The sequence below is a fragment of the Lemur catta genome, chromosome 2 (assembly GCF_020740605.2).
Source record: "Lemur catta isolate mLemCat1 chromosome 2, mLemCat1.pri, whole genome shotgun sequence".
Lineage (NCBI taxonomy): Eukaryota > Metazoa > Chordata > Mammalia > Primates > Lemuridae > Lemur > Lemur catta.
Genome location: NC_059129.1, coordinates 6,494,013 through 6,510,836, shown reverse-complemented (window position 1 = coordinate 6,510,836; position 16,824 = coordinate 6,494,013). Strand labels below are relative to the sequence as shown.

Sequence of the window (16,824 nt, the reverse complement as noted above, 5' to 3'; positions counted from 1 at the left end):
TAGTAAGTCCAGAGAAGCAGCCTGTGTATATTCCTAACACTTTGTTCACTTGCTTTTAAGTTTAGAATAAGCCCCAAGTAAAACAGTGGAAGTGTATATAGAACTATTAGTTCTTACGTGATTTAATTTTGTCAAGTACATGAATTTAACTTAATATAGGCAAATAATCCATTTTTGTCCATTTTACTGTCTGTTAAAATTAGTATCCCTTGCCTACATATTCTTTTCTTGACCCAAATGAAATATTAACCTAAGGGTGGCAATATAGGAGAGATAAATGACCAAGATCAATGTTTTTGCTGAAATACCAATACATTTGTCAAACTGAAAAAAATTAATTTTTAATTTTGGAGTAATTTTAGATATATAGAAAAGTTGCAAAGTTAGTACAAAGAGTTCCCATGTACCCCTCACCCAGCTCCCCTAATTGTTAAGAATGTATATCACCAGGGTGTGTTTGTCACAACGAAGAAACTGAGCATCGTACATTACTGTGAAGCCAACCTGAGGCGACTTTTTGAGATTTTCCCATTAACATCCTCGTTCTGTTCCTGGACTGCTTTGGCTTATCTAAATTGATGAGGTTGCTCGAGTCTGTTTCTGGTTCTAAAGACAAGAATTTTATGTGATGCTTTAGAAAAAGAGAAAAGAATGCTGAGGTGTAGAGTTCCTGGAGATTCTATGTAGTCACTGATTGGGTGAGAGAACCTCCCCCTCCTGGCCCCCGGCAGACTCCACTGCAGGGCCATGCAGACATGGCTGGGAACCACAGGCTTGGGCGAGAAGGTGATTCGGGATTTCACATAGGGTTCCTTATGCTAGTGATGGGTTTAGATAACCAATACCAACATTTCTAAACTGTCCCAAAATATATTTGGGATCACAAATCAAAAAATAGTATTAGTCTAAAATTTTATGTGTAGAAAGATATCATTTTCTAAGTTATGTTGGTAACCTCTGTTTAAGGTAATGTTTTTAAATGAGTTCAACCTTGGGGACGAGTTTAAATGAGTTCAACGTTGGGGGGAGAGGAGACAGGACAAGGAAGGACCAAGCAGAAGCCAGAGGGGTTTTGAGTTGGAATTCAGAGTGAACTGGCGGTGTTGGGGATTAAGATGTGCTCTCAGGCCCATTTGGCCAATTCAGGGACTAAGAGTTGACCCTTGTGTTCTGTGTATTCTGCTGTTGTAACGGGGCTGTAGTTTTGGTCACTAGGTTGTCATCACTAGTAGGAGGACTCTGTAGGGCTGAATGGAGACGCCTGTGCATTTGAGGCTGAGCTGGATCTTTGTGGCCCAGGCACCACCTGGTGGCAGCACACGGACTGTGGGTTTGAAGGCTGTGAGGTCTTACTGTGGTGTTTGGTGTGTCCCCCCACCTCTCGCCATCTTTTCAGGGGAGGTTTGATAAATGATTCTTAAGTGACAGAAAATGTCCAAGGCAACAAATTGGAATTCTGTTTTTTTATGATTCCTCTCACCCAGAGGTGAGATTCGGGTGCTAAATTAGTGCTACCTGATTTCCATGGTAGTTAGCAAGTGTTCTTTGATGGGATAGTAGTTCCGTGTTATGACATCACAGATGGAAGTCAATGGGTATGAAGCTGAATGTAAGCATGGGCACCCTCAGTAAAAGAAAAGGGAACATAGACCTCACGACTCGCCAAGGGAGCTTATTGTGTGTTTCCAGAAAGTAGATACTTTGTGCCTATTATTTAGTAACATGTAAAATTGTGCCTCTGATAGTTGTCACAAGATTTATGGGCAAAATGCTTCCAATCATGAGGGATAGGAACTGTCTTCTGTTATACTTCTGTGTCTGATATGTATTTTTGGAATGGTAATGGCTTTATTTTTTCCTAACAGACATTTCATATATCAAGGAATTGTCTGCTTGAGGCATTACACATTATCATTGGTGTTTGACAAACGTGTCCCAAATCTTACTTGGGATATTTGTGTGTCGAAATTACTCCTGGCTGGGCGCAGTGGCTCACGCCTGTCATCGAGCGCTTCAGGAGGCCGAGGCGAGGGCATTGCCTGAGCCGGGGAGTTTGAGGTTGCAGCGAGCTGTGATGGGGCCTCTGCACTCCAGCCTAGGGACAGAGTGAAACCCTGTCTCTTGGAAACAAAGGGGGGAAAATGCTGTAGTTCCTGTTTGGTCACCACGTCTTAACAAAATTCCAGCTAGGAGAGACAAAATTTAGGGAGACAACTTTCATATAGCAGTAAATATGTCCATGCCAATCTGGCACATCTGTCTGATGATGAAAGAAGGCAGTCTTTTTGTTTAGGTTAGAAGCCTAGTACGAATTTTTTGTGGCTATCAGGTACTTTCATCATTTATCTGGTCCAGGGATTTGCCTCATTTTAAATAAATTTTTTAATCCTCTTGCAGAACTATCTAATTTCTGAGTAACATTGAATTTGGGTATATAGCCCAATAGGAGCTAGCCTGGAATTGCCTGGGCAGGTGGTTGGGGGCTTCATGGGGCCTGTTGTTGGCCAGGCTATGTTCCTCGCGGGCACGGTGCACCAACCAGCGACCTTTTGCCGTTTCGTGGTCACTGCTCTTGTCACTTTCTCTGGGCCGGTCAGGGGTGGAAAGGGGCAAATTGGCCAAACCAACATGAATGCTAATTTGGGTGTAAAAGATGGGGTATTGTTCAAGAAATTCTGATTCAACCATAGACTCTACTTGGTTTGCTTTATAGGGACCAACTGCAGAGAAGCCCTGGCTTAATTAAGTAGAACGGTATGATAAAGTATTAGACTTTTCCAGTCATCACATTGCAGTTAATCCTATTGCTGAAAACCTGGGTTGGGACCTACTTATATCCCCCACCTGTTAGGGTGTTAAGAATGGTGAGCCATAGATCTCTTGAATTGGTCATGATTTTTATTAATCCCATGTGGTGAAAGAGCACTCTATCTCAAGTCACCCAAAGAAACCCTTCCTTGACCTGTAATCTGAATTCACTTGAATCCCAGTCTGATTTCACTGGACCTCATGAAACCATAACCTGTATTTCAGAATTACAGATCACTTTTAGAATTCTACAGTTCTGCCATTGTTTAGACTGCTTACATTTACATATTTGAATTTTAGAAGTGATGTTTTGTGTACAGATAACGACCTGTTATTTTTCTACTTGCACATCATAAACAATGTTTTAAAGCAATTGTGTAATAGTAGGATAGTACCAAGTATACTTCAACAAACTGCTGCTTCTACAGAACCTCTTAATAGGTTCTTCTATATCCTCCTAGTGTTTCTGTGCACACCTTTTGAATTTCGTAAAGGAAATAGGAATTTATATATTTATATTTACTGTCCCTCTTTACAACAAAAGTTGCATGTGATACATATTGCTTGTTATGTGTTTTTAACTAAACATGTCTTAGGTAAGGTCCCCATTCCATTGTTGGAATGTGCCATAATTTATTTGACAGGTCTTCATAGGGTTTTTTCCTCCATAAAACTTCTTAAATGATGACATGATGTAGTTTTTAGGAGGATAGATGTGGCTGAAAGACATTTCAGAGTACCCGACATCCTTGCCTTTTTAGCACATGTGTTTTATTTAGAGAATTTGAGCTAGTTAAGAACCAGCAAGAATAATCTTTCTCTCCTGTGTCTTGTATATAATACATCTGAGTTCCTTTCCTTAACCTCCACTCTCAGTTTTTCTGTCAGGCCATAGTGGTCAAGGGACCCATTTAAAAGTTTATGTACAGTTGTTTTTAGAAATAGCTTTTAACACATCATTAAGTGTATATATTAAGAGAACGTGATGAATGAAAGTGATCGTAAATGCTTTAATCTTAAATGTTTGTGTGACAGTATCTGTTTCTTGGTATTTTGAGTGTTGTGTTTTGAGATGCTTTGGGGGAAGGGGGAAGCACAATTTTATTCAGAAAATACTTGGAGAGGTTTATGATGTAACCCAATAGTTGGGGTTTTGGAAATTGCCTGACGGGGATGGCGCTGTCCATGGTGCTGAATCAAACCGACTGCTGGTCTGAATGGCAAAAAGTCTCTGAAATCAGCAGGCCAGTCAAACACCTACCTCGCTGTTTGAAAAAGCCTGTGTCCTGCTTTCACACGAGAGCCTTTTAGTTTCTATTGGAGAGTCTGATGCACGAGGGCGTGCCGAGTGTGGAGGCAGCACAGGGCCAGCCTGAGTTGCAATGAGCTGTTCTGCCACGTGCAAGAATGAGTGGATTTAAATGGGAAATATGAACCTACTTAGCCCCTAAAGTATTTCCATACTTTTTCTATGGACCTGGGTCAGCTTTAGAGAAAATTGAAGTTTATATACCTCATTTGCCAGTCATTGCTTAAAGCTTCTGTTACATGTGTTTTTTTATGCCAGACTTTAGCAACCATTTAAAATGACAAAACCATTCTATTCTTGTCTGAATACTTTCCAGATACTTTATATATATACACCTTAATTGTCCGGTGATACTTTGAGGATGACAATTTGATGTTTTCCATGGCCTGCGTCCATAAAAGTTTAAAATTTTTTTCTAGTGTATATCACTTGCATAGGATTAATAACCCTTTTCATCAAAATTATCTGTAGGATTGAGTTTTAATTTCTAGGAAACCTATTGCAAAGTGTTCTGTATCAATTATATAAAGGTTCTTAAATTTAATCTGGGTAGCTATTATAGAATAAGAGCTATGTAAAAAATTTCTTTACATAAAAATTTTGTGCAGAATAATCAAGTATTGCAAATGAATCAAGATTATAGTGTGCTATAGCATGAGTTCAAATTCCATTTAACATTTTTAAAGCAACAAAGTTTGTATTTGCTAAATATATTAGTAAATGCTTTTTGATGTAGGATGAATTTTTATTGTGATACATTTGGAATTTATTAGTGGCTAAACATCATGAAAAGTATATTTTTGTGTGTTTGATTCAAGCCATGAAGGTAAAATCCATGGAATTTCTTTTTTTTTTTTCTTTAAAGCTGGAGATACAGATGACCCACCGAGAATTACTCAAAACCCTGTTATCAACGGGAACGTGGCCCTGAGCGATGGGCATAACAATACAGAGGAAGACATGGAGGACGGTGAGTACCTGCGCATTGCTTACCTGCAGCGGGCGGAAAGCTGTCACAAATGCAGATTCAGGTCCATATTTTTTCCTTGAGTTCTTCTGAGTTTAAGAGAAGCTAGTTTTAAGGAAGTTGTATCTGAGTAAAATTTAGGATCTTGTTTGGGTTTTGAGTTTCAAGATTGCCTACAAAATGTCAAGGTAAGTGATTCTCCCTAGGCCAGGCAAGACGGTTTAAATAAAAAAGTTTGTAATATGTGTGTATTCACTCATGCCTGCAGTTCTCCAGCCATGTTAGGATTCAGAACAACAGCATATCTTACTCTCCTTTCCCTTTTGCTTGCAGCAAGATACTTCCATTGCATTCTCAGTGTAGTGTGAATATCAGTCATTTGTAGCTGATAACCCCTCCCCACTCTTGATAGGTGTGAAAGCTGATTCAAGCTTTGGGCTTCATTCTCCCACACTAACTGTTGGTCTATAGATTCTCTTTGAGAAAGCGTATGCATATGTACATGCATGGACATTTTTGTCTAGGAAATCACTTTTTTTGGAGACTATTTCTTCATAATTTGTCAGATTATGTGACCTAAACATTCGCAAGGTCGAAATTATGAGAAGAGAGCAGCCAGTAATTGCTTTATGCAGCCCCTGGAATCTTGCAGTGTAATATGAAACCATGTTCTGTCAAAAAAGCATGTCCATCAATCCTCATGAGGGTTGTGTCCTTCCCAGGGGAGTAACGGGGCAGTTGAAAGAAACCGTCAGTCACGGGCTGCACCACCAGAAGGACTGCTGTCAGACCTCCTGCCAAAAGTTCAGCCTCCATGAGAAACTGCAGCCGTAGTTGAGAGTTCTCTCACAGTGCGGTTTACCCCTGGCAGCTGGCTGAGGCAATATCTGAGGAAGGTAAAGAGGCGTGGTCTACACCCGCTGCTTTGTTCCCTGTGGAGTGCGCTTTCCACTGTAGACTGAAGGGCGACGGTGTGGGTGTGGTCTCTTTGGTCGTTGGGCTTTGGTGGTTTTATTTTAGACACCAGAGATGCCAAAAGTGATTCAGAGAGTGCATTTGGGAAGGCTTGGTCAGGTCTGAGGCGCCAGGTGTGTGTCTGGGATCACTTATAGCCGCTTGTGGAGCAGTTATTGGCCCGACCCAATCAGAGCACTCCCAGTCTTGTTTCTACAGACCGATTGGATGCTCACATTTCCCCGCTCTTTTATTAGGGGGGAGGGCTTGGGGAGGAAACAAAGATGTGTGTTGAGGGGTGCTGTCCCGTACATCATAGGATGCCAGCATCCCTTGGCCACCACTCTGGACCTGCAGTCACAACAACCAAAAATGTCTTTATACATTGCCCAATGTCCCGTAGGAGGCTAAGTCGCCTCAGTTGAGAGTCACTGTTGGGAGGGCACAATGTAGGCAAAATCCCCTTACTGTTGAGGCAAATTTTACTAAATTATTGGTAATAGATAATGGTGTTAAACAATAGGGCCTAAAAGTGGAAATGCCTCTGTTGTGAATTCATAAATGGAAAAAACATATTATGTGAGAATGTAGAGTAATCTTCAATAGCACTTTTTCCTGGCTTGGAGTTTTAGTTGCCTTTTAAAAGACCCAAGAGAATAATGTCTTTGAGGGCAAAGGGCAAGGGAGGGAGATGTTTCTCGTTCTAGGAGAAGTCTTAGTCGAAGGAGCATTTTCTCAGTTGCAATATGTATGGTGGGACACTCTTTTGCAGGGTGTAAGTGCATTGTGAGAAGTGTTCAGAATTCTGGGAAGTTTGAGGTGTGCTACGTTAGGCCAACTTATTGACTGTTGTGCATCTCAGAGCTATCAGTATCGTAGTATACATTGCTTCTCCAAAAGGATTTTTTGTTAATGATTCCCCACAGACTCTGGATTTCAGGACCTGTTTCCTTGAATGTCCTTTAAACATTTCAAACTGGGACACAATCTGGGAAACACTGGATTAGAATTTGTTGTGTAGCCATATTATCAACAAATTGATGTGCAGAGAGGCTGCTTGTCTAAATAGCTAACAACACAGAGAGAGGTGGGTATATGCATAGTTGAGGAAGAGAGCTGTTAAAAATTCTGTTAACACGGTACAGTAGCACGTATCTAGTATATGTTTATTTTAGTTTCTCATTCACCATTTTCCCTTAGATGGATGGCCAAGGACATTTTGGTGCATATGCGGCTGCTGAAGATCTAGATGGTTATAGATTTAGATTGTTGTTCTTCTTGAAACCCAAGTAATTTCTGGGTATTGACTAGGACTTGCAAAAACCTGTATTAGAATGAATATTTGAGGTTTGATAAAAATACCACAATAGCACCATTTCAGGAAATTTCAGGCTAACCTTTCTGATTCTAGAATCCGAAGTATCTTTCTGTACTTCCCATTGGCCTTTGTCCTGTGAAAAGGAGACTGGAGTAAGACTGAGCACAGTGGGAGCTTTGCGTGCTGTATAACTGCGGTGGCTGCTTCATGGGTGTTGGGGACAGGACTGGAAGGTGGTGGTGAGTTATCACAGAGTCTGGCTGAGCGTGTGTGGTGACGGCAGCTAGCAGAAACTTATGTCATTTACAACAAAAAGATGGAGCAAGGAAATAACCCTCCAGTGGCATCCAGTTAGATTTCTCTCTCTGCAGGGTACGGGGTATCCTTCATAATCCCCAATGCACTTTTAATTTTTAAAAATGTTTATAATTATAGACCCATAGGAAATGGCAGAACCACTATGCAGGATCTCGTGTACCATTGTAAGTATTTCCTTGGGCAAACACCCATTTATCGGTCGGTCTCATGTAATTCCTTAGGAGGACGGTCAGGCCGGCCATATCCGTTGATGATGGGTTCCAATTCTACGTCTTGTCCTAGGCCCTTCTCTCTTGACCCTTGGTATTTAATATCAATTTTCAATTATTCTATTATGAAGAGTTTAGAGGCACTGAGGTGAAATTTTAATTCCCATGAAGTCTCATCTAAACTTCCTGATTAGCAGAATTCATAAGGTAATTATTTTGTAGGATATGTGCTTTGAGTGTGAGGCAGAAATCTGGTTATGTAATTCAACAAATCTGAACTAACCACCGTGTGTCCGGCCCAGAAAGAGGCAGAAAGACGAGTACACTGTGACTTCGGCGAGGCAGGCCGGCCAGTAGCGTACATGCCATGATGCGTTTCAGCCTTGCTTGGGTCTGTTCAATATTCAAAGAATACTTAAGGAACTTTACTAAAGTGTAAGGTAGAAGAACAAAAGAGCCTTTATAGTATGTCTTGATTTTGTGTTTATAAAATCTAATCCTGCAAAGAGCTGAATTATATAAAATAGATGAGTTAGAAGAGAGGGGTAACCTCCTGACATAGAACTTCTACAGTCCTCAGCTGGTTTTTCTGTACAGTTCTGTGTATATGCTGTGCTGCTCTGCGTCTTGTAGAGAATTATATTACACTACAGAAGTGGCATTTCAAAAACTGGAGGGCAGGGTCACTGTGCTTAGTGTCTCAACAAATCCACTTTTGTCACTTCGTAAGACATTTAACCTCAGTGAGCCTCAGTTTCCTCACCTAAAAAGTAGACATTAAGTTGCATCTGCCTTGTCTACCTTATAGGACTGAAGTGCTGCTCAGTTGTGCTTTGCCCCTATAAAAGCACAAGGCAAAACTTTTCTCCTGAGCCATTCTCGACATCATCATCTTGAACAAGTTTCTTGCCTTTTAGTAGACTTTTATCTCACAAAGGGACTAGGGTAACACCTAGCACTGAAGAGGCTTGAATGAATAAACCTCTTAGCTGAGACTCACCTCTTTCAGCTGCTCTTCTTTCTGAAGTGCCTCTGCTGTAAAGCTCTGGGCAGGGTGATGTGGAATGAAAGAATGTGGGATGAAGAGCGTGTGAAGAAGGTAAAAGCACTAACCGTCATGCATACTTTTGATTTTTCTTGAGTTGGCAAAGAATACTACCCTCTGGTGAGGACTGATGGACATGTTTTCTTAAGAGCAAACTCAGTGGCAAACTTCCAGCAATTTCAGTACACTATTAAGTAAGTGGCTGATATTGAGAACTCAGTTGTTAGTGAACTCTGAAGTCTGAAGGATTGTTGGATCCCATCGTGACTGCCTTTAGGGGTCTGAGGATGAAGGATGAGAGTGTGTTATTAACATGCTTGTCACCCAAGCCTGCAAGTCTCTCATTTGGTGCCGTGGGAGACTGAGGGGTCAGAGATGTCAAAATAGCATCTGATTCTAAGCCAGGAACGGCCTTTTAGGGACTGCTTATGACTCTGAGAACATGGCCTGGCACTGTGGCCCTGGTCTCCTGATGGCCAGTGACCTGTTCCCGGTCTGCAGTGAGACCGGTACAGAAAGTGAAAGAAAGCATTCACCAGCTTCCGCAGCAGTCCAACCTTGCTGCGGCAGTTTTACTACGTTTTGTGAAAGTGTTGGTCAGTAACGGACTGATGGGGTGCCTATGGGAGGGCTGTTCCTTCACAGGAGTCGTTTGAGAAGCAAACACTGAGACATACCAGGCTTATCAAAGCTGTTTGACCTGTAGCCACTTGAAAATGAGTAGTCGCCATCCTCAGTAAAAGGTGGAATTTTAAAACCGAGACCTTCATTTGAACCTCAGCTAAGAGGCACTGTATTGGCAGAAACCTTAATTTCTTAAATCTGCCTTTCGCCTTATTAACATGGAACAATTTATACTACTCATGTGGAATAGGATACCAGCTCCTTTCTTCTGGTATTTTGCAACAGTTGTGAGCTAATGAAGTTAACACTGTTTTTATGGTGACTAGTAGGCATCTTCTTGCCTCTAAGCAGCGCCGCACTTCCCGGTGGCGAGTGGCTGTCCCCACCCGCCCCGGAGTGCGCATTCACCGCCCCCGCACTTCCCCTCTGGACTCAGGCGGAGTCACCAGCCTTACCCTCCACGTGTACTGTCCTTAAACACATGTGTGAGCCGCTTCGTTCCCGCTCCCCAAGTCTCCCCACTCACTCGGTGCTCAGGATTACTTGGGGATTAGGATTTAGTAGACATTCTTACCACACCAAAGTCTGAAGGGAAAGGCCAGGCGTGTGTCCTTAGCCCTCTGAGTTTTGGATTTAATAAGGAAGGATTCATTCATTCCGAAACTATATGTCATTTCACATTTTTAAGCTTTTATTAAATTGGAACCAATTTTCCCAAAGAGTTAGGATTTTTAGTAGCTAGATAAGGATTGTGTGTAACAATTTATTCTAGTTTATGCTAGTGCTTTCTGTGGATGCCTGGGCTCTGATCGATGGCGTGTTTTCTTGCAGACACCAGTTGGCGCTCCGAGGCAACCTTTCAGTTCACTGTCGAGCGCTTCAGCAGACTGAGTGAGTCGGTCCTTAGCCCTCCATGTTTTGTGCGAAATCTGCCATGGAAGATTATGGTGATGCCACGCTTTTATCCAGACAGACCACACCAAAAAAGCGTGGGATTCTTTCTACAGTGCAATGCAGAATCTGATTCCACGTAAGACCGTTTAAATGATGCAACTACAAATTCACGAATAGTTGTATTATATTATTAGAAGCCAAATTTGATCAGCCTAACTCAAATTCCATTTTAAACTGTCTTGCTGCCTCTGTATAGCCCTTTGATTTCAAATTAGATTAGGTGTTTCCCGCTGGTATGTATAAGATCCAAACAAGAAAAGTATATTTTTGTCTGGCAAATAAGAAACTAAAGATTGTATGTTAGACTCTACCAGCCCATGGAATCAGGGCCCGTCTGGAGCAGTTGACCATTGAGCTGCCAGGCTCAATTCTTATCTACCAGTGACAGCTGCCTAAGGGGGAAATTGTAGTTGTCCGGGTCAGACATCCTTTTCATTGTGTGATACCCATTTCCTACGGGTCACTCAGTAAGTACAAAAAAAAGCATTCTTTGAGGGATTTACAACATGGGCCTCTGGCTTTAGGAACATTTAAAAATTCTTGTAATTTCTTAAAGGGAGATATATTATACAGTATTAGATGATACAAAGGTATATTATATAATTTCTTAATATTGAGAAAAATCTTGATCCCTCTTTAGATCAAAGCAAAGATTAATCGTCACATTTTCATAAGTATTTCAAACTTTATACCTATTGAATCATTCTCAAACATTTATGAATCACCTCATAATCAGTAACAGTAACTGTTAACTGTTTGACTTTTGTCAAAAGCCCAGTTGACAGATTGTTTGAGGGGAGTGTAAATCACTTTGTAACTCTGTCTACATGGAAGAGCCAGGAGAAGCTGCTCATCTGGACCACATATGTCCTAGTCTCCTGCCACCCCCAGAGAGTGGCCCTTCAGAGCCCTCAATAAAAATGTTCTCAAAAGGATGATGGCTCTGGCTGTTCTGTAAATGCCCCCAGGGAATAAAACTCATTTTCTTTTAATGTTTAAGAAGTATCAAGCCATTTTTATTATGCAGCCAGGACCTGTTTATAGGATAAAGTTTTTTTTTCTGATCAAAATGTGGTATAATCCAATGATTATTAGGGCTAGAATTATTTTAGCCTAATAGACAATGTTGGCCTCAACTGTAGCTCGGACAAAGTGAGCTGTTCATACCCAGTGTAGGCCAGGCGAGGTGGCTCATGCGTGTAATCCTAGCACTCTGGGAGGCCGAGGGGGCAGGATCCCTTGAGGTCAGGAGTTCGAGACCAGCCTGAGCAAGAGCAAGACCCCATCTCTCCTAAAAATAGAAAAAATTAGCCGGGTGTGGTGGCATGTGCCTGTAGTCCCAGCTACTTGGGAGGCTAAGGCAGCAGGAACCCTTGAGCCCAAGAGTTTGAGGTTGCTTTGAGCTAGGCTAACCCCAGAACACTCTAGCTTGGGCAATAGAGCGAGACTTTGTCTCAAACAAAACAAAAACAAAACCACAAAAAAAAACAGTGTAGTATAAGTATCCCGAGCAAGCAACAAATGACACTGTTCAAAAGTCTCAAACTTTGAGTTCAGTAGTAACATGTTTTAAATAAAGCCCTACTTTAATTGCAAACCATTACTTTAATCGGCTTTAAAGTGATGTAAGTTTGGTTTTTAAGCATTGATCCCAAGTCTCTTTTGTGGTCTACCCATGCTAGAATGCATGTATGGTAGTACTCCGGTGGTTGTAGTTTGGGGCCCATGCTCGATGAATTTCAGCTCGCCAGCGGATTCCACCATGCCTGGGCAGGACAGCACAGCTGTGAGTTAGTAGAGGTCCCCTGGTGCAGCCCTGCCCACAAGCCCATGTTTTGGTGCTGACCCTTCCCCAGCGTTTAAAGGAGGGCATTCCAAGAGCACTTGAGAGGCACAGTACCTGTGAGTGCCAGGAGCAGAAGTGATGCTGAGAAGTGACACCTTTATCAGAACTGAGGATCACTATTTGTCCACTCTTTCTTTGCTGTTTTCAAATCTACAGTCAGTATTCATAACTCAGAAACTTGTATAGATACAATGAAAAATTTGGCTTCAAGCTTTTAAAAATTAAAACCATGGGTAAATCACTACAGACTACATTGGGGCATCCCCCAAACACTATTCGAGATAAATATGCTCCCATCTCACCTTCACTCCCCTTCCCCTCAGCCCAAAAGGAGAGCGAGGGAAGACACGAATGGGAATTTTGGTGTGCTCGTTTGTAGTGTCTTTAAAAGTGTATAAACATCAGTTAAAAGTGTGCACTAAGGCTTAGATTGTTGGTTTTTTTAAACAGGTCGTGGTCTTGTCACGCACAGGCAGTACTGAAGATAATAAATTACAGAGATGATGATAAGTCTTTCAGTCGTCGTATTAGTCATTTGTTCTTCCATAAAGAAAATGACTGGGGATTTTCCAACTTTATGGCCTGGAGTGTAAGTAATAGTGTATTTAGTCTAAATAATCTGCACATTGTAGCTTGTTCCCTTAATTCTTTTGATTCTTGAAATCCTTCTAATCATTTTAGAGTCAGATTTTTGGTTTTTAGATTGGACCTGTGTCTGTAAACTTATTTTCTCCAGTTTCCTAGCTTAGGTTTTTAATCAGCCATCTGAGCCGGGCATGGTGACTTGTGCCTGTGGTCCCAGCTACTTGGGAGGCTGAGGCAGGAGGTTCACTTGAGCCCAGGAGTTGGAGGCTGCTGTGAGCCAGACTGACACCACTGACTGCACTCTAGCCTGGGTGACAGAGTGAGACGACTTTAAAAAAAAAAAAAAAAAAAAATCCAGCCATCTGGATTCAAGTCTCAACTTTTAGTTAAACATTAGCAGGTTCCTGATAGGCCAGGTTTCGCCAAAAGGCACAATACTGTTTGTGGCCATTTCCTCAGTCGGTTGTAGTGCTGGGTAGTTCATTCATTCAGTTCATTTTGGCTCCTTTTTGCAGAAGTGGTGACTATTGGAACATTCTTAGGGATGTTACTGCTTAATGACTTATCACTGCTTCATGTTACCCCTCTAGCCTGAGTTCATTCTCTGGAACCTTCTCAAGCCCTGCTCTGATGAGCAGACAGTGCTTCCTCCTGTCTATGCTGTGCCATTGAGCCCCTGGATACCTCTGCTTTTTGCTGTTTTTGTTCATAGACCACTGCTTAAAACAAATGGAAACACTACAAAATTGGAATGTTTTAAAAAGTAGTATTATAATCTATTAAGTACAGGGGACTTGTTTCTTTGGAATAAAGTGAGTAAATGTTCTTGTGCAAGTTGGATGTTCCTTTTTTTTTTTTTTTTCTTAATAGGAAGTGACAGATCCTGAGAAAGGATTTATAGATGATGACAAAGTTACCTTTGAAGTCTTTGTACAGGCGGATGCTCCCCATGGAGTTGCGTAAGTTTTTCTTTAATTGGGTGCTATTAAAAATGCCTCCTGTGCTGCAGTGAAAGCTGCCTGGAGCATACGCGGAACAGAACTGCGTATATTCGGCACGAGCTCCCCCTCTCAGTGCTTGTCCCGTGGCCCACAGATGCATGCCTGCTTCATGTCTGCTCGTCTGTGTGTTGGACATGCGGAATACAATTATACAACTATGGTCAACCAGACCGCTGTGGTTTTCTCTTCTTAAAGAGTATGTAGACTGCTCAGAGCAGTACATAAATAACCACAGCAGAGGTGCCCATTATTTTGAAGAGAGCAGGGACGGGGCAGTCCTGTCAGTGTGTGAGGACGGAGGAAGAGGGGAGAGGTGAGCCCCCCAGCCGAGCTCATGCTGGACGAGGTGTCGAGAGGCTTTGCCAGAACATTAGGTGTCCTGGGGAATGTTTCCAAGGCCTTGGGCTAAAGGCTGGGATCACAGCACTGTGGGCTCTGACTGCACAGGAAATGTCTCCTCCATTTCTGTCACACTTCGTGCCTGTCGTGTTTGTTCACTGTTGTCTCTGGTTTCCTGTTACTACTTCAGGGGTGGAGGGTAGGATGCAATTAATTCAGAGAATCTCTTTCTCCCAGCCGACCACCAAAATAGCAAAAGAAAAGCTCTAGGAGTTAAGAAGTCTGAAGTAAAACTGGCCAAATACACATCCCGGTTTTTTCTTGTGCATATATGTCTCTCTCCAGAAAAGTCGGGTTTCAGCTCTTTCCATTTCTTGCTGAGCCTACATGTGGCTTCTGTAATATGTGTGTAATAAAACCACACTGTGAGGCACATTTGCTGTGAGTGTTAGGGCTCCATAAGTGTCTGAGTGCCGATCTTGATGAATGACAGCAGCGCCACAGTCAGCAGACAGGTGCTTAGACAGCTGTTCGAATGCTGGGGTTGGATTTGCACCAGTTCACACACTGGTGTGAGCAGACACGAATGGGTGGTCATGGAAGGGAGCCGCGTGATAAGTACTCCTGGCCTCAGTTTCCTTGATGGCAGGGGCCTGGCGATGAGGGCCACAGGGACCTCAGTTCTGTCGAGGATGGCGGAAAAGAGGTGATGGTACGTGACAGTGAGATGTCGGCCGTGTTGCCCACATCAAGTCGGATTGTTCCACACGTGGTGTGGAAGCCAGGAGGAGTGTACATGTTGCCCTCAACTTTGAACTTACCTTTTAGGTGGGATTCCAAAAAGCACACGGGCTATGTTGGTTTAAAGAATCAGGGAGCCACTTGTTATATGAACAGCCTGCTGCAGACATTATTTTTCACAAATCAACTACGAAAGGTAAATGGATAGTATTTACAGACTTGTGCTAGAAATAACTTTACGAAGGGTTTTTTATTTTAAAACATACAAGCCATTGGCAGCAACATTTGAAAAATTTATATCAAAATTGAATTGAAAATTGCCAGCTGTGCAGTCTGATTTTCACTTACTCTAAATGCAACTTATTTCTATTAAGTATTTTATTAAGAATTTTGGAAATTATATGGTTGGTAATGAAGGCGGTACAGGCCACAGGATGCCTAGTCGTGTTGGGGGACCACTAGCTGGCCCGTCCGTCTCTCATAGTCTCTTTGACTATTTATCCAGGGAGATTACTGTGATAGGATTACATCCTGGGGATACCTGAATGTGGGGAATTCTAGTAGCACTGATGTTTTCATCAAATCTTTTGTTCACAAGTAATGGTAAGTTAAAAAATATAATGCTCCGAGATTTATGAAATAAAAGTGGTTCTCTTTGGGTGGTGAGCTATAAGTAATTTTAAAAGTTATTCTTTATTTTCCAGATTGTCTCTAAAGACTTTCGTGATTTAAACTTTCTGACCTATTTTGATATAGATTAAAGCCCTAGTAGCTACCATAGCTATTGTGTTATTAGAAATGATACTTCTACATGAAAATTAAACTCTTATTTCTGAATTAATCTTTTAGGCTGTGTACATGATGCCAACAGAGGGCGACGATTCGTCTAAAAGCGTCCCGTTAGCATTACAAAGAGTGTTCTATGAACTACAGCACAGCGATAAACCTGTAGGAACGAAAAAGCTAACAAAATCATTTGGGTATGTATTAGCAACCTGCCTTTCCCCTTCGTGCTTCCTGCCTTTTAAAGGAAGAATAAGTGGAGAATAGAAGGATTAATAGAGCATATTATAGGCATTTAATTATGTCAGTGTTTTTATCATTGTATTTTGTGTTTATGTTTTTGGAAATAACAAGCTTTGTTTTAAACTTTTGCTTTAGAAATAATTCATCACTTAAAGTCTTTGCTTTTCAAGCAAAGAACATGTATAGCTTTCAAATGTATTGCGTTTTCCTATAAACACCACCTCCCCTAGCAGTAAGATTATCAAAACAAGATAAAGTTGTGAGCGGTTTTCTCGCCACTAAATTACAACTCCCCCAAAAGAATTCAAGAATAATGGCTGATTTTTCAGTTTAGTTTTTAAATCGAAGTTGCTTTTAATTTACTCTTTTGAAATTTGGATGTTTAAATGTAGTTGTTTTATCTTTGAAAGGTGGGAAACTTTAGATAGCTTCATGCAACATGATGTTCAAGAGCTATGTCGAGTGGTAAGTTTCAAGCAATACTTGTGTAGTTCTTACAATGAATATTTTGAAGCAGTATCAGAAATTCTTACCAAGATAAATTTCAGACCTAATTTAAAGAATGCCCATATTTATTTAGCACCAAACTTAGGCTTGGAGGGAAAGACAGCACCTCTCTAGTTTTAAAAGCTAGAAAAATTATTTGAATAATTATTTGAAGCTGAAATGTTGTAGGAGGCTTGAATTTTAGTAATAATAGGTAGTAGGCTTTTAATTTGTTAAATTGGCATACATACATGAATTATTAATCAAAGAACCAACAGATTGGCTCAGTTCGCT

General features: G+C 41.4%; 1 protein-coding gene across 2 annotated transcripts in view; it reads left to right on the top strand.

Moving 5' to 3' along the window:
- The window catches only part of USP7 (ubiquitin specific peptidase 7), a 58,749-nt gene that overhangs the window by 21,472 nt on the left and 20,453 nt on the right, over positions 1–16,824 (top strand). Inside the window, exons 1-8 of one of the 2 annotated variants that reach the window (XM_045542560.1) lie at positions 4,983–5,087; positions 5,807–5,980; positions 10,384–10,582; positions 12,803–12,941; positions 13,808–13,896; positions 15,106–15,214; positions 15,868–15,998; positions 16,455–16,509. In XM_045542560.1, the coding sequence (XP_045398516.1) occupies positions 10,497–10,582; positions 12,803–12,941; positions 13,808–13,896; positions 15,106–15,214; positions 15,868–15,998; positions 16,455–16,509 (609 nt within the window). In that variant the 5' untranslated portion in view covers positions 4,983–5,087; positions 5,807–5,980; positions 10,384–10,496. Of the gene's footprint in view, positions 1–4,982; positions 5,088–5,806; positions 5,981–10,383; positions 10,583–12,802; positions 12,942–13,807; positions 13,897–15,105; positions 15,215–15,867; positions 15,999–16,454; positions 16,510–16,824 lie in introns of those variants that run through there. The other variant, XM_045542559.1, reaches the window with a different exon arrangement.